We start from the raw sequence: 22,708 nt of genomic DNA on the forward strand, positions 1-22,708 counted from the left end.
GCAATTAATTTCATAATTGTCATGTATTCCACACACTCAACTTTATTCTAAACTTTAGACACACTAAAAGTTTCATTCTAATACCACTGAAGTGTGTTGAAGCACCTCAATCTTTGGGACGTTAAACCCCACATATCAATCAATGAAGCACCTCAATCCTACTTTTGGAGCGCTTGGTTGACTGACGGCACATGCAGGTACCTACCATTCAAGCAAAGCATCGTACAAGAGACAAGGAAGCAGCACTTTGCAAAATGAACTCGTTTTCTCAATTGAAGGCAGGTGAACACTGCTGCATCATGCAATCTTACTTAGCACAGTTGAATCAAATGGAATAGCTGCACTGCCTTTGTGTATAGAATATCTTGGACTGAATCGTCAAGTGTATAGTGACACTTTTCTGACAGCTACAACAATAAACATGCTCCAACACCACTATAGTGACGTCACAACATGTATCTGTGATATGAAATAGCCCATAACAGTTGATGCCGTAAAGTAACAATGTTTAATCAGGGTACATCTACAGAAAACATTACAGAATGTAGTTCTGCCTTGTGAATTTGTTAGAGTGCATCATAGTTATAGTAGTGAAACAGTTTTCGTAAACACCAAAATAGCTTTATAATGAAAAGCAGATCAGCAATACTTTTTTTCGAGCCCTCGACGGCAAGCACATTCTTTCATTTATTTTCTCAAAAGTCGCTCTCAGTAACTGCTTGATGAAATAATAAGAACTCTTATTATACACAGTAAAATAAAAACTAGTAGGAGTTTTAATGACGAACCTTGCTGTCACCAACTCCAATAAGACGACTGCTGAAAAGATCTACATCATATAACAGACTATTGATTGACATGTGGGGTTTAACGTCCCAAAACTGCCATATGATCATGAGAGACACCATAGCGGAGGGCTCTGGAAATTTCGACAACCTGGGGATCTTCAACGTGCACCCAAATCTGAGCACATGCATGGCCTACAGCATTTTCGCCTCCATCGAAAATGCCACCGCAGAAGGAATTCGATCCTGCGACCTGTGGGGCAGCAGCCGAGTACCTTAGCCACCAGACCACCGCGGCGAGGCCATGTAACAGACTATGTGTGCTAAAGCACACTTCGCACATACTCACACAACCAAATCACAGTGAGATAATCAGAGAACATACAACACTTTTGACATAATTTTTTACATTTAATCAACATTATGTATTCTAGCATCACAGATGAACAATTTACATTAGCAACTCGACAAACAAATTAAGCTCACATTCAACATAACAACTCAGCACTACTGCAGGGGCGCTTGGTTAGGTGACACAATGCATTAACCTTGAGGTCCTAGCATACAAATGGCTGTCATTGTGTACAGTATGGGACATTATTAAAGGAAACATGCCATCTGTGCTCTAGCCAGTACAACCTGAATGCATTAAGTACTGAGGGGAGATTGTGTTTAATGTGACAGGCTTACACAACTAAGAGGTATAACCTCAATATAACAAACGATAATGTATTATGTATAAGATGCAAAACAATGTAACAAAACATCTTTCAGCATGATTAAAACATGGTGAATCTAAGTATATAAAATGGGTTTACAAATGTATGTTTGTGTTCTATGTGACTGTTACTACGAAAATCGTGCAATATTATAAAATATTAGTGCTGAGGTTTTCACATCTAAACAGAGTTGTAGCCAGTCCCTATATGTTAATCAGATGTTCCTCTGAACAGCGGGATATAACTGCTACGTAAGCACATTTATGTCGTGTGACCACCTTTCACATTTGAGAAACACAGCAGAAACAGCCTGATAACATGAAAATCACAGGATGTAAGATCGCTTGAAATATGCCAGTTCCATGAGGTAGAAATACAGGCACACAACTTAACAACCAAGAACAGTCGTATCCTTAAGGCAGCACAAATCAAATGTAAAAAAAAAATGAGACGGCATGATGCCTCTATGGGAGTGTCCCGTGAGGGGGAGCAATAGCTGACAAGGATGAAACATGTAATTCTTTCAGCCAACAGTAAGAGTGCTGCTAGCCAAACTGATCGTATCAATATGGGTATTCAGAGGGACACTAAAGCAAGAATGACCCTTTGGTATTTCACTAATGCTCCTTTTGCAACTTAACTGATGTTTCTTTGGAAGGAACGACTGCAAACTAAACTTAATGGACATACTTAACAAAATTTGATCATTTTGTAAGCAGTATTTCGCACAAAAAGTGACAAGAATATAAAAACAAAAAAGGTCCGTAACAAGAAGACTTCACGCGATAAAGTATGAAAAAATTAGAAATGTATCCAGAGCCAATACTTCTAGAAAGCAGCTGGTTTGTGAGGGCACTCGAAGGAGCATATCTGCCTATCAGCACTTCGGCTCGTGAGCTGAGGCTTTCTTTCTTTACCAACAGCCAATCAATCAAGGCACATCCAAAATCATCAATAAACAAAACCCAACTTTGAAGCTTACACAAGTCCAGTCTTTACATTTAGTCTCTACGGTTATGCTTCTAAGTGGCTGCTATTACTACACAGAATTATCAGCTAACAGTTAGTGGCAGTGTATTCGATTGTATCTTTTATCTCAGTTTTGTCTGCACAGTTTTTCATTCTTTCACGATTTGTACTCCACCCAATGATACTGAGGCAAGAAAAATGAGAATTCTCCATTGCAATATGGATTTCTAAACAATTTCTCGAGTCTCAAAAGTGGTTTGTTGCCGAGCAGATGTCATTCTGCAAACTTTAGCCAATACAACCCTGTGACCAGACTTCAACAAGATTTTTCTTTCGCAAATAGTGCTTCCATCTCACAATGCACTGTTGCTTTCTACATTTGATGGCCAAAGAATGAATGAATGCTGACTACAATTCATGCCTTTTTTTTTTTCACTAGCAGTGCCATATATTTACGAGAGCAGGTACAAACGTTAATACCTAAAAACTTCACTCGCAATTACTCAGAGCTATTCATGACTTTGCTACAGCCATAATAGCAATAAGTGTGATTGTATCCCAGCTTCCTTTTGTCACATGCTAATTTTCCATAGTGATACGAAATTTGAATGATAGGATTATTTTAGTGACCCCATTTGGAAACAACTACTCCAACTGGTTAATTTCCCTGCAGGGCAGCTGTGCGGAGTATTCACATGTCAATAGCACCTAGTGCACATTAACTTACTTCGTAGCAATGACTGCAACAGATTGTAGCAAAGGTGCACATTTTGAATACTTGTGCGCAAAGCAGTACCATTATCTCCCAGAATGATTAATATGGTTTTCATTACTATAAAGGTTTTTGTGTAAGGCTCAATTTAAGGTACATTTTTTGGCTAGGTATCTGGCAAGTGGTGGCGCTGCACTCAGTAGATGAATGGGCAAAATGTTTTGCCCATTCAAATGTCAGTTACACTAGACCAAGGTCTCCCAAGATCGGATGGTGGACAACCGCAGTTAGTGGACATGCCGCCGTTCTATGTGAAACTACAGTCACCGAGTTTAGCAATGAATGCAGTTACCCTCATCATAGTTAAGGTCACTGGTGTAATGTGAGAGTATTATGTACTCGCTTTGCAAGTATTACGTGTGGTTACCATTTGCCTTGCCAATTTCAATGCAAGTGCCACAGCCTATGTTGAAAACAGCAAACGTGTGAGCGTAGAGCTCTCTTCTTTTTTTCTGCTAACTTGGCGGCAGAGCTGAGACTGCCAAAAGCAACCAAGTTATAAAATCCAGAGTTCATGTTCTTAGGCATCAAGATTCAAGTTGCTCATAGAATGTCTTCAACGCAGACTCGAGCAATAGGGCAAAAGACAAACAAATTTGGCTTCCAACACTACTTTATTCTGGGAAAGCAGACATCTTCCTTTGAATTCGAGGCGCTTATCTCTTGCATGAGAAATATCATCAATTTGTGACGCTGTTGCATTCTGCCGGGAAGCCTCGCTGTAATTGCAGGATGACTTGGAAAGCCTAAAAACAATTTCGCAACTACAAGATAACGCAAGAAAGATGACAACAGTACCTCATGTATCACACATCACTTTTAAATCATGTAATAATTAAACTAGATCCACTGTTCACTCTTTCATGCAGAAAAACTTTTTCTTTTTTTTTTTTGCCACCAAGTTTGCACACTCTAGTAAAACAGTCAGCAAAAATATGCTTGTCCAATATTGCACTACATATCAAAATTCTCATTGAAAATTCTTTAACAAAGCGCTGTTTTTAGCGAAGCCTCCTGATATGTACATAAGTGCAAACAGATTTAGCTGCCCTCTCAAATAACACTAAATATACCTATGAAATGTGCACACAGTACACAGAGAACTTGTGCACACCAAACACGTATAGCTTGTGGCAAGCAACAACTGCGACCCACTTTTCTGTGGTCCAACAAACATCATTGTACAACAATGCAATGCATCAGAGGTATACACAAAACACATGCAGTGCTTAACTATGTACAAATATATTACACAATAAATAGTAAAGTGCACAGCTTTGCTACTCACAGTTGTTCATAAAGGGCATTCAAATGATGTTATGCACTCTACACCTGCACATACCTTACCTAGCCCGTCCCCGTTAGGAACTTTGCCTCGGAGAGCGAGCTGAATGAACGCATTTCTCCCACCATGAGACGTTGTAAAAAGGCCTAGGCGCAGCACATTGCTAGGAAGAAAACAAGAGCACACGGCCGTCGTCCGTTCCGACAACGCACGCCATGGAGCCGGAGAGCTCGGCCATGGCCACACTTGTTGAGCAACGATACCACATGTTGGCCACAGGGTTGCCAGTGAAGAGATTCCATATTCGCACGCCGTATCCCCGAGCGACGCAAGCCACGTAGCGACCTTTGACCTGGGCACTACACGACCTGCACGAGAGATTAAATTCCAAGTGTGGGCAAACTGACACTTGGAACTGTGAGTGACAACACCAGTTTATCTGGTGGTGTCGCTCGCAGCTGCAAATATACATGGCTCGCTGCACATTACTTGAATCTGAACTTATCCTAGGTAGGTCACTTGCCTAAAGACAGTACTGTATAATCTCGCGACCATAAAACCTGTCTTTAGTGAAAAATTATGCGGCTTATAAAACCAACATTCGAGTTTCGGACTTCCCGGGTACCATGGCATACGACAAAGACCCAAAAAGTTAATGCAATTCTTTTCACTACCTTTAGGAGGGGGGGAGGGGGGTGAAATTAACGTAGTCGCATTTAAAATAGGTCTATAAAAAATTCCAGCAAACTTATTGGGCATTTCAGTACAGACGCTGTAACAGAAAACAACAGGCGCACACATTCCAATTAAACGACACATACTGTGCCCCATTACAGTCGGGATTTCCCATATTTTGTATCAGCACTTCACAAAATGTTGCATGCCCTTGGCCGCACAACAACAAAGTAAAAGCAAAACCAGATTGCAAAAAATTATGACATCCAAAATTTCACTTCTTTTTACACATTTTTTATATGCACAAGCCGTTTCACAATGAGGGGAAAACTCGCAGCACATTACAATGCACAAGTTTCTGCCCCCCCCCCCCCCCGCCCCAAGTGTCAAACAGCCTAATAATAATTATAACTGGGTTTTCACATCCCAAAACCCTGACGTGATTATGAGAGATGCTGTAGTGGAGGGCTCTGGAAATTTCGACCACCTGGTGTTCTTTGACGTGCGCTGACATCGTACAGTACATGGGCCTCTACCATTCTACCTATATTGAAATGAAACCTCCGTGGCTGGGATAGCACCCACGACCTTCAGGTCAGCAGCCAAGCCCCGTGGTCAGCGATTCAACGAGGCAGGCAGCATCAAACAGCCTGACAAGGCATTACTGTGAAGGCACTCAAATTACTGAGGATGCCTTAAAAATTGGGCACCACTACACTATTCTGTTAGAGAAGAAAGAGGGTACGGCGTTAGTAAATCCCAAGGAGCATGCTAGGATTTCGTGGATAAGCCCTGCGGTTCGAGTTAGTATTGCATGGGAGCACTAGGTGGTCGCCCAAAATGATTTTTTTTTTCCGGTACCTTGAGCCTCCAGTACGTTGTTTAGCAGCCAGTTTCCAGGACAAGCTTGTAACCGGCTCTGCTTTACAGCTGAATGGGTTCATCGCCACCAGCGTGGTGTCCACCTCATCCAAGGACTGCATCAGCACAAACAGCAGGCCCTGCAAGGCATTTGCACAATGGAAGACGAACGAAGAATCAAGGGGCAATCTTTCTTATTTAATTGCACCACACCTGTCAAAGTGGCCAATGAAGCCGCTTGCTCATCCATTCATGGTAATGTGAGGGAAACGACTACACTCAAACCTCAATATAATGAACCTGGATATAACGAAGTAAATAAATAGACTTGCAATAGATAATGTGTTAGGAATAAACCTTCATAACCAATTTTAGGATACGAACCTTTTTTCGTGTAAGACGCCACTTTGTTATAATGAGTTTTGAGTGGAGTGACAGAAAATTATCTGTGCAAATCATTTCTGCGAAATTCTGCGGAGTGGTGGAAGAGTTAAGAAATGGAAATTGACAGCCATCTGTTTGTCGCACAAAGCCACAAGAAGTCCACATAGATTTTCCAGAAATATGTATGGATTTCTCTTTGGCTTGATGCTAAGATCAGTTGGCTGTTAGTTTCCCTTTCTGAGAACCATCTTACCATTCAGGCACTGCAAGCAAACGTAATGGATGGCCTTAATGTTAACGATAATTTTACTGTGAAAGAAATGAGTGTAATGGTGCAAGCAGTAAATTAATGATTGGCACAGTTAACATACAATTTCCCAGACCCTCAAAGAACCATTAAAATGTCCGGAAAAACAAATGCACGCAAAAACACACCTTTTATTACAGGTATTTCTTGCTGACGGAGAACGTCATCGCAGGAGTCGAAGATTCTCGTTGCAATCCTCCGAATTTACCATTTAGGTGGCTCTGAAAAGAGCTGCTTAATTTTTAAACGAAAGGAAACGAAAAAAATGGGCCCATATCTGCATGTTTCACTGCAAATGTTGTTGAAAGATGATATTCTTGCATCTGGAGAGAGTTAACAAAAGGTTTATTTGATGTTGTGCGCAAGAAAATTGGCGAATGGTATTCTGGAAGTGCTGCATTAGAGAGTCTCGGTCCGTGCAGCGAAGGCGAACGAGCGCATGAAGGAACAAAACGAGAGCCATCTGGCAGTTATTTTCGAAAATGAAGGAAGGCGTATGCGCCCAGCTGATAAGGTGTAGAACGCAAAGCGATGGGCCGGTGCCACCCACCGTGTCGTCATAGCAAAGCGTTGGAAACACTTGCCTTTTTGAGCATCGCATTGCATGGTCTTTAAAGTTACTTTCCATGCCTTTTCTAGTATAAAGACACACATACAAAATAATGATGTGTTATGGCACCTCAGATATGCAGAATAATTGTTTTTTAATTGAGTATCACACAAGTATGAACGCTGAAGCTTGAGCAGTATTGGTGGGCGCTGCGGATGAGGTTGGCCGTTTGGAGTATCATTTGGTGCCGTTTGGGGTATCGTTACGGCGGACAAGCAGACAAATGTACAGATGGACAGAAAGACACAAATCAAAATTTCTCCGTCGAAGTACACCAAGAAGAAAGACTATCGTCTTTAAAAATCCTACGTGGCCAGCACTACTTCATTGGTCAACACTTTGGCCCAAAACAGTCGCTTATTTTCTTTTGCACGGCATTCTGCTTGCCCACGATGATGTCTGCCTCAATTTCAGTCAACCTCATGCTGTCGCTGTACACCGACGACAGTGTGATCAGTGCTCGTGTCAACTCCAGCTCGTTGCCTGTGTAGGTGCTGCCTCTTCGATCTCGGTGTCGGAGTCTTTGGAATCCTCAGTAAATCAACAAATTATTTCGTCATCAGCCAATTCGGTACAAAGCTTGAGGCTTGTCAGTGTCGAAAAGTCCTCAAAGGTTATACCGGCTGGAGTCGAAACGGTGGCAGCGTGCGGATCGTCAAAGGCAACATCCGAGGACGGGAGTTCGTCACACATGCTGTCCACTCCGAGCGATACGGCTCTCTTGGCTAATTTTCTTGATGAAAAGCGCAGCGCCAAACAGATAAAACGTGAATGCTGAAGATAGCATTCAGCAGCGCACAATCTACTGTAGAGTTGACAGAACACGTGAACAAACACAGAGAGGTTTGACCACAGGTTTGACTAAGCTACGGCTGGCAATGGATTGGTGTGTGTTAAACTGCACCGATTGCGGTTTCGAACGCACAGCAGCAGTGGGGCGGTGCTACTAGTCGCACCATGGGTCGCACATGCATTGCGATAATTGTGGGTTTGAGGGGTACGAAAACAACTAAAATGATGGCGTTGATGGTGACTTCGAGTCTGCGGTTAGCGACAAAAATTTTGGAAAATCGGATAGACAAGTAAGGCTATAAGCGTCCAAAATTTTCGACTTTTCAATACGCTGACTTTGTGGAGAACTTCACGGCGCTAAAGGTGAGTCCGGGAAACCAGGCATGTCCGGAATTTCGGGCGTTTGAGAAATCAGACGTCGACTGTATTCATACATGAATCAACATTACAGGTTACTCATCATAACCAAGTGTTTCTTTTTTTAATCAGCCAGCAAAAGTGAGTTCAATATAAACAACTACACCCTAGATTCTGCAGATTAAGTCTATCTCAGACAAATATGAACAAGAAATTCTACACATGCAAAAAAAATTCATTGAAGAATAAGTATGCACTACCAAAAACAATCAGTAGTAAAATATATTCTAGCTAACACTGCGAGATAAAGAATAGACTAGGGCAAGTCATATATCTGCAGAAGCAGGGTAAGTTAATCTAGTTCATCCTGCCTTGTGATGTAAGGCCAAAAACAAAAAAAAAAAGAATGGATGGTAACCTAAGAGAAGACAACCGTAGCTTCTGTCTCCTTTTTTTAGTTACAAACCATTTTTTTTTATTTTTGGCACTATTACAACACGGTGAAGTCATAATCAGGGCAGGTCATGTCAAAATTAACATGGCAGCCATTGCTACCAGATAGATCCACCAAACCAGAGCCACCTACCAGAAACAGAGCCACACCACACCCTATCAGTGCTTGCCACCAAGCGAACGTTATCATCACTCGCTCGGCTCGTTGCGGTATTTCAGGTCACACCTGAGCAGGTTACCAGAGCACGAAAAATCAAATGGCATGCCATAGAGCGTCTAAATGATACGTTGCGGTTAAACATGGCACCATTACAAGGGGCAATGCCGCACATGTGTCCGAATAAACATGCGCATCCTAATTACCACCATCCGAATAAACAGCTGACAAATGTATCACGTAACGTTCCCACAAATCCGCTCTTCCGTCACTTTCAAATAAACTCAGCCCGGCGAACTGTCTCGTGCGCGAGCGCACTTAAAAACAATCGCACAAGACGCCGATGCCACAGTCTCTCAGCTCACCCGGTCAGAAGAGCACCAGGAGATACGGTGCAAGTCAGTGAACACATCCGGTTCATGGATCATTTTCTTGACCAGTGCCCGGCTGTTGCAGTCCCTGGCCAAATTAAAAACATCATAAATTTAGACACCAGGGGAGTAAAGTCTGTAAAACTTTTAAGGTTGCTAAATGGTTCATGGGAGCAAAACACTCGGAGGGGTAGGGGGGTACCTATAGAGTGTGGCATTAATTTTTTAAGCTTGCTCAGGGAAGATGCTTTTTGAAAGATACTCATTGACTTGATTAACAACTAGCACTCATCTTTACACGAAACACACGAGAAGTCGCGAACTTGTAAAAGAAAATATCGACAAGCAGTGAGCTGTTTTAACACCACAGTGGCTTAGCAACTTCGGCATTGCTGCTTTTGCCTGCTTCTTGAACTTTCCTGAATAGAACTGCTCGTTGTGAATACAGCTAAACCCCTTTGCAAGAGGCATGATCCAAGCAGCAGTTCTTGTCTTTTATCAGGGATGTCTCTAATAAGCAGGGCACCTCGTATGCATTTTTCTATCAATGCATATTTTATTGTAGGCACACTGGTGTCTCTTATACCCATCTGTCTCTGATATCAGTGTCTCTTATAAAGGGGTTCGACTGTATTTCTCTGATACCCTTACAGCATAAAACGACTTATAACCGAAGGTTAGTTAATGCAAGAGCTTAACTTCGCTTGAACTGAAATAAATTCTACTGTTCAACAAAACTTCTAAAGCAACATTCATTACATAGCCAAATTACCAAAGTTTCCACTGCAACGACATATTCAGGACATTTGAAAGTTCAGTAAATATCTAGAAAAGACATACAGGTCAGTAAATACTAGAAAAGGCATACATCTACATCGCAACTGCTTCTATTAACATCCCCTATACTTCTCTTGGCATCATTGTCTGTTAGTTTTAATTAATATTGTATCTACCAAAGAGAATGAGCTGTTAAATTTACACTTCTTTCCTTAGGACAAAATGAAAGGTGTGCTTACCACACGTAAAAGATATTCGCGGAGTTCCCAAGTAGCGCATCGGGTTGTCCTTCAACACAGACCAGCGAGTCGAGTAGGTTGGACGTGCGTCCCAGGACGTGGGTCTTGTCGCCGAGCTCTCCGTCAAGGTGAAGCAGCCGATGAACGCGCAACAGTGTTGCTCCGCCTTTGGTCCTCAGCGCTGTAGCAAACCGGCTCTCTTGGCTCAGCTTGGCTATACGGTAGATGCGCTGGCTTCTTTTTGGTGAGAGGAGACTGGTTGTGAAAGCAGCAGGAAAGAAGAAAAAGAGGAAAACAAGGACTGGTTTGAACTAAGGCAATATTTGTTCGATTGTAATAGAACACTTTCTCAAAGTGTGTGTGCTCTATTCAATTGCTAATTTACTAGTGAACACTGCGTCGACCCCCCCCACTAGAAATTTAAAAACACCACGGGGCCACAGTCTGATCAACGAGCTGTAGTTAAGAGTGGTTTCTTTATACATATTAGTTACCTGTGCATTCAAGTTTGACTGCACCCCACATCAAATCACTACTCGTTTTCCGAGCAGCACTCACTGCGCACCAGTCATACTTTCAGTTTCAGTGGTGCATAGTCCCGATTTTCACCAGAAATATCTACTCAGTTCTTTTTTGTATAACTACAGCATGTTGTTCCAAGTACAATGCCTGCTTCACAAATAAAACCATTTTGATATCAGAAGGGCTTGAAATTTGTGAACCTGCAGCTGTCTTGACATCAATGAAATCGCAATTAGATTTTGCACAAGTACCAGGAACTCATGTCGTCTGGGAAGCACACGGTTACAAGAAGAGTTTTGTCAAGCAGTGGACTTCTAACGAAAGCAAGTCAATAAATTTCACTGCTGAAAAAGTGTAACTCTCTTTGCATTGGGTATCTCCTAAATAAAGGTGCTGTCTTTCAAGACATATTTTGAGGCCATTGAGTTCGAGTGCTATCATTGCAAAATGAGAAAGCAGAGGACCCAGATGAAATGCCAAATAACAGCCCAATCAAGGCTACGTGTTTTGACTGCTGCTCAAATGCCTTCGATGATATCAAAATAGAGAAACAAAAGACAAAAATAAGACTAGCACCCACTCGAAAAAATTCATGATGTGTAACGAATGCATGCAACTTTGTTTGCACAGAAACACTCGCACTGTTGTGCTCATTAGTCCTTTAATTCCTGAATTACGAAACCACCCCCACAAAAAAATTTGTTTTTCATTTTTCAGCATTAAATATCAACTTTTACTTAACTCTGCAGTTAAATTGTCTGAAATGCAACTTTGATGCATACTTTTAGGTATGTCGTGAATTCGCGACAAGAGGCACCTCAGCCAGTAGGTGGCTCGATACAGAGATATGTTCGAAATCGAACCTTGAAAAGACTATCTTTGAACACATTTCGGGACTTGCATAGTCAGCATTTTTGCGGTATCTCGTGCATTCGCAACACCTGGCATGAAAGGGGTAAAGACTTGCACAAATGTTGCACCATGCTTCACAGGATGTAAGAATAGGCTTGTTGAGGGTGATATACATAGAGGGGTGGAAGCAGGCTTCTGTATTTTGGAGCAGCTTTGGGAGCAGGAATAATACGGTTTTAGAGTAGCTTTGAAGCAGTAACAGGGGAGTTTTGGAGGAGCTCTAGAGCACAAAAACGCGTGTTCTGGAGCATCAAAATTTAGTTTTGGAGCAGATTTCTCAGGTCAGACATCACTATTAATTAAAACTTTTGCTTTCTCATAAACACTAAAAATTTCAGCGGCTTTTACTAAGCATTCAATGCTGATCAAGTAACCAAACTTACCCCAAACTGGCATTTATATTAAACTTTACATCACAGCTCAAAGCACAGCAAGTCACATAAAAAACATTAGTCACGCTAAGGACAGCTACTAGACCTCAGACAAACAAAAAAATAAATGTTAAAATGTTGCGATTTTCAAAAGGTGATTAAAACACGGCATCCAACATGAACAGCAACTCAAGACTAGAGATGAACTAATATAAGACATGTTATCTTCACACTAAACCCACAGGGCTCTATAAAAGTAAATGTAAAAAGCTTATGTTCCGGTCAGTGAAGTGCCACAGCCGACATGAGAACTACGAGAAAATTTATAAGGGCTCGCACTGCCATTGCTAGGCAATTAAGTGAAATTTTTTTATTACGATAGAAAATATATGGACACTTGATGGGTTTTCGCAGTCACCACTATGTTCCGCATAAACTACGAGTTGGTAACATACCCGCGTGTCATACATTTTACGCGCATGTAAAATTAATTGCACAAGCTGGGATGATGAGCCCTGATCAAGCATAAATTAAACAAGGCAGCTGATCTCCATGGCTCGGAGGGCACACATGACAGCATCCAACCATGTGTTAGACCTGCCGTCGAATGCGCAAGCAGAGAGGAAACACACCGCCCATCTTGAACGAGCATGAAAATACGCAGGGGAAAGGGTGGGGGTTGCTCGAGCAGCAGCGGTGAACTTTGATATTGTTACGTAAAAATGACATGAGGTGTGTCTATTTAGAATCTATATTGACACGCACAACCGACAGACCACTTCCTCGTTGTCCTGTTCTGACAGTGATATGTCAGATACGTAGCATTACCCCCCGGTGGTAAAAGCACCATCTCAGTGCACATTATTTACGGTCTTCAGAAGGCAGGTGGTAAGGTTTTAGCCTGCTGACGTGCACAACACCACTGGGTGTGGTTGCAGGCAAGCTTGTGGTCTCAGATGCAGGAATGATCTCATAGGTGACGTTGGTTACCTGGCAAATGATACGGTAAGGACCCATGTAGCAAGACAACAGCTTCTCTGATAAGCCAACTCGACGAACTGGGCACCACAGGAGAATGAGAGAACCAGGTGAGAAGTGAACGTCAACATGCCGGCTGTCATAGATGGCTTTCTGAGAGGCCTGCGAAGCCGAAAGTCTAGAGAGGGCGATCTGACGTGCGTGGTCAGCACGAGCAATAGCGTCGCGCGCATATTCGGTTGACGGTGTTGTAGCGGTCGAAAGTAGGGTGTCGAGTGGCAACGTCGGATCGCGGCCATAAAGCAAATAAAAGGGTGCATAACCAGTGGTGCCGTGGCGCAAAGAATTGTACGCGAAGGTCAGGTGAGGTAGCGCCAGGTCCTAGTTATGGTGGTCGGGAGACACATACATCGCGAGCATGTCTGTGATGGTACGATTTAGGCGTTTGGTAAGGCCATTTGTTTCGGGATGGTATGAAGTGGTTAACTTGTGCTGCATCGAGGAAGAGCGCAGAAGGTCGTCAATCACTCGGAACAAAATGCGCGGCCGCGATCCGTTAGTAATTGGCGAGGAGCGCCATGGTGTAGGATGACATCGTGGAGCAAAAAGTTGGCAACGTCAGTAGTGGTGCTGGTGGGGAGCGCTCGAGTGATGGCATACCTAGTCCCATAATCTATAGCAACGGGGACCCACTTGTTGCCCGATTTGGACTCGGGAAAAGGACCAAGAAAATCTATACCAACACAGAAGAAAGGTTCGGTCGGGATGGAGATCGGTTTAAGAGGTTGCAGGGGTGCTGTAGGTCGCTTCCTACATTGGCATTTATCACAGGAGGACACGTAACGACGAACGGACCTGGCGAGACCGTGCCAAAAGAAGCGGCGACGCACACAGTCGTACGTCTGAGATACACCCAGATGACCAGCAATTGGTTCATCGTGAAGCTTGTGCCGTTCGGTTGAACGCAAATGTTTCGGCACAACAAGAAGGAGCTCAGGTCCATCTGGCTGAAGGCTCCGGCAGTACAGTGTGCCATTCAGGAGGACGTACATGTGAAGCGATGCGTGGTTTGGAGCAGATTCAAGATATCACGATGTTGTTCATCACCAATCTGAAGAAACTGGGACATTGACATGGCTCTGAGGCTAGGCTTGATGTCTGATTCGTCGGGCTGATCGACAGGGTAGCGGGATAAGCAATCGGCGTCCAGATGGAGACGTCTAGACTTGTAAGCAACCGAGTAAGAATACTTTTATAGGTGTAATTCTCAACGGCCAAGTCGTCCAGTGAGGTCCTTCAGAGAAAAAAAGCCAACACAGTGTAGGAGCATCCGGGTCGAAATGTGCAAGAATAGGAAGTGTGGTTAGAGCGGTGATTAGCTGAGAGAAGGCGTCAGCTTGATGAGTGCCCCAACAAAATGGGACATCTTGTTTGAGAAGGTCAAGGTGTGATTAGAGCGGTGATTAGCTGAGAGAAGGCGTCAGCATGAAGAGGGCCCCAACAAAATGGGACGTCTTGTTTGAGAAGGTCAGTGAGTGGCCGTGCGAGTGCCGCAAAGTTTTTCACGAACCGGCGAAAGTAGAAGCAGAGGCCCACGAAACTGCAAACATCATGGACAGATCGTGGGACTGGGAAGTTTGTTACAGCGCGTACTTCTGCCGGGTCTGGTCGAACGCCGGCAGCGTGAATAAGGTGACCCAACACGGTAATCTGATGAAGACCGAAGTGGCACTTGGAGGAATTGAGCTGCAGGCTGGCCCGTCGAAATATGGATAGATTGGTAAAAAGGCGTTCAAAGTGGCTTGCGAAGGTAGGTGAGAAAATGATCACGTCATACAGGTAACACAAACATGTCGACCATTTAAATCCTTGTAGGAACGGGTCCATCATTCTCTCGAAGGTCGCTGGAGCGTTGCAGAGACCGAAGGGTATGACCATGAATTGGTAAAGATCGTCAGGGGTAACAAAGGCGGTCTTCTCTCGGTTCATGTCATCTACAGCAATTTGCCAGTAGCCAGATCGGAGGTGGAGAGATGAAAAGAAGGTGGCCCCATGAGGGCATTGTCAATGCATGGTAGAGGGTACACATCTTTTTTGGTAATTTTGTTGAGGTGGCGATAATCAATGCATAAACGCCATGAGCTGTCTTTCTTCTTTACTAATACCACGGGAGATGCCCAAGGGCTCGATGATGGTTCGATTACGTTTTTCGTAAGCATTTTGGCCACTTCTTTTTTAATCACTTTTCGCTCGGTCGCGGTATGACACGCGGTATGGCCGACGGTGAATGGGCGCAGAGTCACCAGTGTTAGTTCAGTGAGTGACAATTTTAGTCTGGCCCAAGGGACGATCGTGGGTGTCAAAAATGTCACTGTATTAGGTCAAAACCTGGCAGAGAGCGTCAGCTTGGTGAGGCACAAGCTCCGATCCAATCATGTTTCGAAAAATAGCATCGTCTGAGCTGGGTGACCGCGAGACTGCGCTTCGATCAGGAGCAGATACAGTGACAACACTGACGTCGTCGTCTGTTGTGGCAGTTAGCTGGGCAAGGCAACACTTGAGAGGTGAAACCAAAGTTAAGGAGTGGAAGGAACACACAGTGATCCGCTATGGTCGCGATGGTATAAGGCACAGTAACACTGCGCGTCAGCCGAATGTCAGTAATCGGCGTAACGATATAATCACCGTCAGGAACGTGAGGGGCCAATGACAAAGACAGGTACGTGACGGCTCGAGGTGGCAGGCGAACAAAAGTGGCTGGGATCAAGCGGCTGGTGGGCTTTGCAGAATAGTCGGCGAAGATTGGAAGATCGAGGCTGAGGATACCAGACGAACAGTCGATTAAGGCCAAGTGTGCCGAAAGGAAATCAAGGCTAAGTATGAGGTCATAAGGGCAACAGGCTAGCACTGCAAAAAGGACCATGGCGTGACGACCGGCGTTGCTGACACAAGCAGTGTACATTCCGATTACTGGTACACGACCGCCATCGGCAACATGGATTGCTTGCGTCGTAGACGGCGTCATAATCTTTTGCAAGTGGTAGCGTAGAGAAGCGCTCATAATAGACAGGTGCGCACCTGTCTCGATGAGAGCGGTCACAGGAACAAGGTCCACTTGTACTTCAAGCAGGCTGTGGTGCTGAGCTGCAATATCTAGCAGGCTATGAGCAGGCTATAAGCTGCAATATCTAGTTTTCCAGCTGCAGTCGTCCAGAGAAGCTCGACGACGAAAAGCGCCGAGGTGGCGGAGAGCGGGATTGGTGGCATAGCGGCGACGGGAAGCGGGAGTTGCGGCGACCGAACGAAGGGGCGTCAGTGTAGCGGCGACCGGACAAAGGGGCGTCAGTGGAAGGCTCGTAAGATCACGACAAATAGAAATTGAAGGGTGTGGCGGCTGAACGTCAAGGGGTCGTAGGGTGCATGTGCGCAGAGGTAGAGAAGGTCTGACGTGGTTGGTTTGACCAACGATGGCGGCAATAGCGAGAAACGTGCACAGGCTGGTGGCAGGAAAAACAAATAGGCCGGTCATTGGGTGTCCGCCGTTCCGAAGAGTTACGGAAGAGCATAGTTGGAAATAAACGGCGAGCGTGTCTTGGGGAGTAAGATGGGACTTCAGGGCGAGTCAAGGGACATGCTGATTGTGATGCGATGGTGATGCGACTGGTGCGCGTAATTGTGAATGATTGAAAAGTGCGCGAAATTAAAGGATGACCGAGTGCACGTGCTGGGTCGCCTGAACAACGACGACGCCGAGGACCGGTACACGTGAGAGCGTGGAGCGCAAGCATCCAAGACCATAAAGCAAACAAGGGCCAATGGCTGATCACCACGGAGTTTTGAAAGGCCAATCGGGACGAGACAAGTGTGCCCCAGAGGAAGCCAATCCTGAAGGGCAAAAGAGCTAGGAGTTCGAGGTGAACGAGGCAAGAGGAAGGTCACAGCTGGGAGCTGAAGACAGGCAGTCGGGTGGCAGACCTGAGCCTTCTGGACTTCACCCGGTCTGGACCTCCGGACAACGCCTTCCAAGGACGGCGAGCTGCCTCAACGGTCGAGACCAAGGCCTGCAGATTCCGGTGCGGGTGCAGCAACGGCAGTTCGGGTCACGGGCCTGAGCCTTGCAACCAGCCACCTCATCGGGCGAATCTGGGCCGCCACAGGCATCACCGAGCGAGTCCCATTCCATCGTCGCCGCCAGCGAGCATCGGTACACGCCGTCGCCACCATTACAGCAGCAACGTTTTGGTGAGATCGAACTTGCTCTCTTCCCTGCACCGCCGAATCACCGCGTCAGAACTGCATCATGTAGCTGTGACTTTCCGTCGGCAGTTTCGGGACTTTAGATGTTTGTTTTCCTTCTAAAACCCGCTTTTAGCCAGCTACTCATTTCTTGTAGTTTGTGTTTGAGTTTTGCTTCAGTTCTGCAGTAAATGTTTAGGTGTTGTTTGTTAAGCAAACGGCTTTGTCCTTATTAGAAAAACTCTCCGGGGCTCAACCAGGAGAAACAAATCAGCAACAAGAACCCGCATCTCAAACTGGCGTCCGCAGCGACAGGACAAAGCCGTTGGTTTGACACCTTCATTTATTGACGCGGTTGACATCATGTCGAATATGCGAGAGCTAATGGCCTTGGCGGATCGCATGGGAATTGATGGGGCGGATTTTAAAGCATGGTACGAGGAGAAGGAGGCACGAGCACGAGAGGAACGGGCTGCGGAACGAGAAGCCCGAAAGGAACAGTTGGAACGGGAGACGCAGGCCAAGAAGGAGCAGCTTGAGCTCGAGACGCGCGAAAAAGAAAAACAGCTCGAACTGGAGACACGCGCAAAGAAGGAGCAGCTGGAATTAGAGAACCAAAACCTGCAACTGCGTCTTAGACTTGCCGAAGCTGAGAGTAGCCGTGTGGAGACAAGAACTGTTGACTCAGCACCAGGCTCAGCACAAGAAAGGAGTGTTTCATGCAGCGTGAATCCTCATAAGTTGATACCGGGATTTAATGAAAGCCGGGACGACTTGGACGCCTATTTAAAAAGGTTCGAGAGAGTCGCCATCGGTCAAGAATGGCCTAGGGACAAATGGGCCACAGCTTTAAGTTTATGTTTGAGCGGAGAAGCCTTAAAGGTGTTTGGAAGACTTTCGCCGGAGGATTCACTCGATTATGATAAAGCCAAGTTGGCGTTGCTCCAGCGTTTCCGTTTTACGGCCGAAGGGTATCGGGAAAAGTTCCGACAAAGCAAGCCACAGGACGGCGAAACAGGCAAGCAGTACGCAACTAGGCTACTGAGTTTTTTCGATCGTTGGGTCGAAATGTCGAGGACCGGAAAAGAATATTCGGCTCTTCGTAACTTGATAGTTACCGAACAGTTCTTAAGAAACTGTCATCACCGTTTGGCACTTTTCCTGCGAGAAAAGAACTTCAACAAGCTAGAGGACATGGCCGAGGCCTCAGATAACTTTTTAGAAGCTCAGAGGCAAGTCAACCTGTTAGTTTTCCGAGAAAAAGTGGAATCTAAAAGCAATACGGAAAAAAGTGGTAGTTACTCGGAGAGAGGAGCAGTACGTTGTTTTGTATGTGGCAAAATGGGTCACAGGGCATCGGAGTGCCGATCAAGGTCAAAACAACCTTTCTGTGGATATTGTCAGAAGGCGGGGCATGATTCCAAAACTTGCTCAAAGAAGAACGGTTCAGCCAACAAGACGTCATGTCTTTTGTCGCCAGAGGAGCACTCAACGGAAGTGAAGCTTTCACCGGACAAAGAAGAGGACATGGCGGGCGCCGTGAATACTCACCCGAAGTTTGCCACACACAAAATGCCCGTGTTACAGGGCCGAATCTTTGGCCGAACCGTCTCAGTGTTGCGGGATACGGGTAGCAATACACTGGTGGTGCGTCGTTCTCTGGTACCCGATGAAGCCCTCATAGGTACTACCGCTACGCTATTCTTAGCCGATGGCAGTAGCATCATCGTTCCTGAGGCGGAGGTGGAAATTCATTCACCTTATTTTTCTGGTACATCTATTGTCAAATGCATGACAAACCCACTCTACGACCTTATCGTCGGAAATGTACCAGGTTCACGTGAAGTCCATGACCCCGATACCAAGTGGGAGGAAAGGATTCCGGTAAAAACCTACCCCAACTATATAGCGAGTGGAAAAGGAGCAGATAGAGAGGATGGTACCCTGAAGTCTTCAGTGGTTGGTATCAAAATCCGAGAGCAACGGTCAATCTCATCTGAAATCGATGTACCCACCTTGAAGACGACCCGAAAGGATCTTAGTGCCGCTCAAAAACAGGACAAGACCCTAGATTCTTGCAGGAGTAAAGTAGGTCAAGGGCTACAGGGAGGATCAAAGTCCTATTCGTTCGAGATAGAAAAGGGGCTGCTATACCGCTATTATCACCTACCATCTGGTAAGGTGATTCAACAAGTAGTAGTGCCCCAAAGATTGCGCAGCCAAGTGCTTACTTTGGCGCACGAAACCCTGATGTCGGGGCATCAAGGAATAAAAAGAACGATTGATCGTGTTCTACAATCATTTTACTGGCCAGGAGTTCAAGAGGCAGTGAGGAGATACGTGCGCTCTTGTGACGCATGCCAACGAACCTACCCCAAGAGCAGAGTTGGTAAGGCACCACTAGGTCGAATGCCTTTGATAGACACCCCATTCGAAAGAGTGGCAGTGGACATTATCGGGCCTTTAAAGCCAATATCACACATGGGTAATCGATATATACTAACACTAGTGGACTTCGCTACTAGATACCCAGATGCAATAGCCCTGCCATCCATCGATTCAGCCACAGTAGCCGAGGCACTGGTAGAGATGTTTTCTCGAATCGGGTTCCCGCGTGAGGTACTTTGTGATCAGGCATCATGCTTTACATCGGAGCTAATGAGAGAGGTCAATGACTTGTTGGCGATCAAGCATCTCAGCTCCACACCCTATCATCCCATGTGTAATGGCTTAGTGGAGAGATTTAATGGCACACTAAAGCAAATGTTGCGTAAATTGTGCCAAGAGGAACCCAAGACATGGGACCGACTATTAGCCCCACTCCTGTTTGCGTACCGGGAAGTCCCGCAAGCCAGCTTGGGATTTTCGCCTTTTGAGCTGATCTACGGTAGAAATGTTCGAGGACCTCTCAGTCTACTTAAAGAATTATGGACCGGAGACAATCAAAGCGAGGAAGTGAAGACAACATATGGGTATGTCCTGGATCTCAGAGATCGCCTAGAAAAAACATTGCAGTTGGCACAAGAAAACCTGTCACGAGCTAAAACAACGCAGAAGAAATACTATGACCGGGGAAGTCGGATGCGTCGGCTAAAGGTTGGAGACCGCGCCCTCGTACTACTTCCCACGACGGAAAACAAGCTTATGATGCATTGGAAAGGACCTTTCAGGGTCACAGGAAAGAAGGGTGACTCTGACTACTGGCTGGATATGGGACATACTACCAAGCTGTTCCATATAAACATGTTAAAACGCTACGAAGAGCGTCCTCCAGAAATATCACCCCAGTCCGCATCTTTCATTGTAGTGGAAGAGGAAGAGACAGACACGCCAGTGCCTACCTTTAAAGCTACTGAGGGCTTTGGTACTGAAGCTATCAAGCTTGGTCCTAACCTCAGGAATAGACAAAGGGAAGAAATTGACGAGCTCCTAGCCACCCATAAAGACGTCTTTTCCGAAGTCCCCGGCAAGACAAACTTGTTAGAGTGTCGTCTTAAACTGACAACGTCCGAGCCTATCAACACTCCACAATATCCGTTACCATTCGCAATGAAAGAGGTAGTTGAGAAAGAAGTCGGAGAAATGCTGCGACTCGGAGTGATTGAAAGGTCCGACTCACCTTACAACTCACCATTGGTGCTGGTGAAGAAGCCCGATAAGAGTTACCGTACTTGCATCGACTTCCGTCGCATCAATGATGTGTTGGTCTCCGACGCAGAACCAATTCCGAGAACGGATGTATTGTTTACAGAGATCGGCACTAGAAAATTCTTTTCCAAGTTTGACCTTACGAAAGGATACTGGCAGGTGCCCTTGGACAAAGAATCCCGGCTAAAAACGGCATTCTCCACCCAATCGGGACACTACCATTTCCTCTATATGCCATTCGGTATCAAAACAGCGTCCGCAGTGTTTACCCGGCTAATGAGACGTCTCCTTCAGGGCATCCCGAACGTCGTTCATTATATCGATGATGTTCTCGTCGCTACGACAACCTGGGAGGAACACATGCAGACTCTGAGTGAACTGATGAATAGGATTCGAGAAGCAGGACTCAAAATTAAGCCCCAGAAATCGGAGATTGGAATGACGTCGATTGTGTTCCTGGGTCATCGACTGGGAGATGGAACAATTCAGCCGGTAGAGGACACGATCATAAAAATCGCCAAAGCCCCATTACCCACTACGAAGAAACAACTACGTTCGTTTCTTGGCTTGGCAGGATATTATCGTGATCTAATCCCTCACTACGCTGAGAAGGCACTGCCTCTGACAGAGATGACAAAGAAAAGGGAGAGTAACAAGATCAATTGGAATATTGAAGGGCAGACAGCTTTCGAAACACTAAAGCAAGCTCTGGCGTCTGGACCTATTTTAAAGGCTCCGGATCTCAAACGTGGATTTGTACTCCGCAGTGACGCCTCCGATTCTTGCATCGGTGCAGTCCTTATGCAAGAGCACGACGGTGTTTTATACCCGGTAAAATACGCCAGTCGTCAGCTACTGCCTCGAGAACAGAACTACTCAACAATCGAGCGGGAGTGTCTCGCGTTGGTGTGGGCAGTGGAAAAGTTCCACATATTTTTATATGGGACATATTTCACGGTTCAAACAGATCACCAACCGTTGCAGTACTTATCTCGAGCAAAACACCTCAACAGCAGAGTTCTGCGGTGGAGTTTAGTACTGCAAGAGTACAACTTTCACGTAGAACATATAAAGGGATCCGAGAATGTTGGAGCCGACTACATGAGTAGGTTGCAGTGAATATGTTCTGTGTGTTATTATTACAAGGTTATGCTTGTGTGGTGGACTGTTACTGGAGTTAATGACTGTATTTGTACTGTTCTTAGTTGCTGCCAAAAACTTTTCTTATTGTTGTTAGTTGAATGTTCCAAAAACTTTTCTTATTGTTGTTAGTTGAATGTTACGTTCTGTGGACTCGGTGTTTCGACGTGAGACATGTCAACGAAGAAGCAGTGTGGTGCCATCGGTGTGTTGTGATAGCTTGTGTGGTGCGCATCGAACGACAGTTTTTCAACGGGAAAAAACTTCTTCGAAAGGGGGCCATTGTGATGCGATGGTGATGCGACTGGTGCGCGTAATTGTGAATGATTGAAAAGTGCGCGAAATTAAAGGATGACCGAGTGCACGTGCTGGGTCGCCTGAACAACGA

At 45.2% G+C, this 22,708-nt stretch overlaps 1 protein-coding gene across 1 annotated transcript in view; it reads right to left on the minus strand.

Moving 5' to 3' along the window:
• Positions 1–489: 489 nt before the first annotated feature.
• The window catches only part of LOC119179138 (uncharacterized), a 48,223-nt gene continuing 26,004 nt past the window's right edge, over positions 490–22,708 (minus strand). Inside the window, exons 7-10 of the mRNA XM_075869476.1 lie at positions 10,514–10,768; positions 9,492–9,585; positions 6,067–6,206; positions 490–4,898 (exon numbers count right to left, since the gene is read on the minus strand). Coding sequence (XP_075725591.1) covers positions 4,694–4,898; positions 6,067–6,206; positions 9,492–9,585; positions 10,514–10,768 — 694 coding nt within the window. The 3' untranslated portion in view covers positions 490–4,693. The remainder of the gene's footprint in view (positions 4,899–6,066; positions 6,207–9,491; positions 9,586–10,513; positions 10,769–22,708) is intronic.

Source organism: Rhipicephalus microplus, chromosome 7 (assembly GCF_043290135.1).
Source record: "Rhipicephalus microplus isolate Deutch F79 chromosome 7, USDA_Rmic, whole genome shotgun sequence".
NCBI lineage: Eukaryota > Metazoa > Arthropoda > Arachnida > Ixodida > Ixodidae > Rhipicephalus > Rhipicephalus microplus.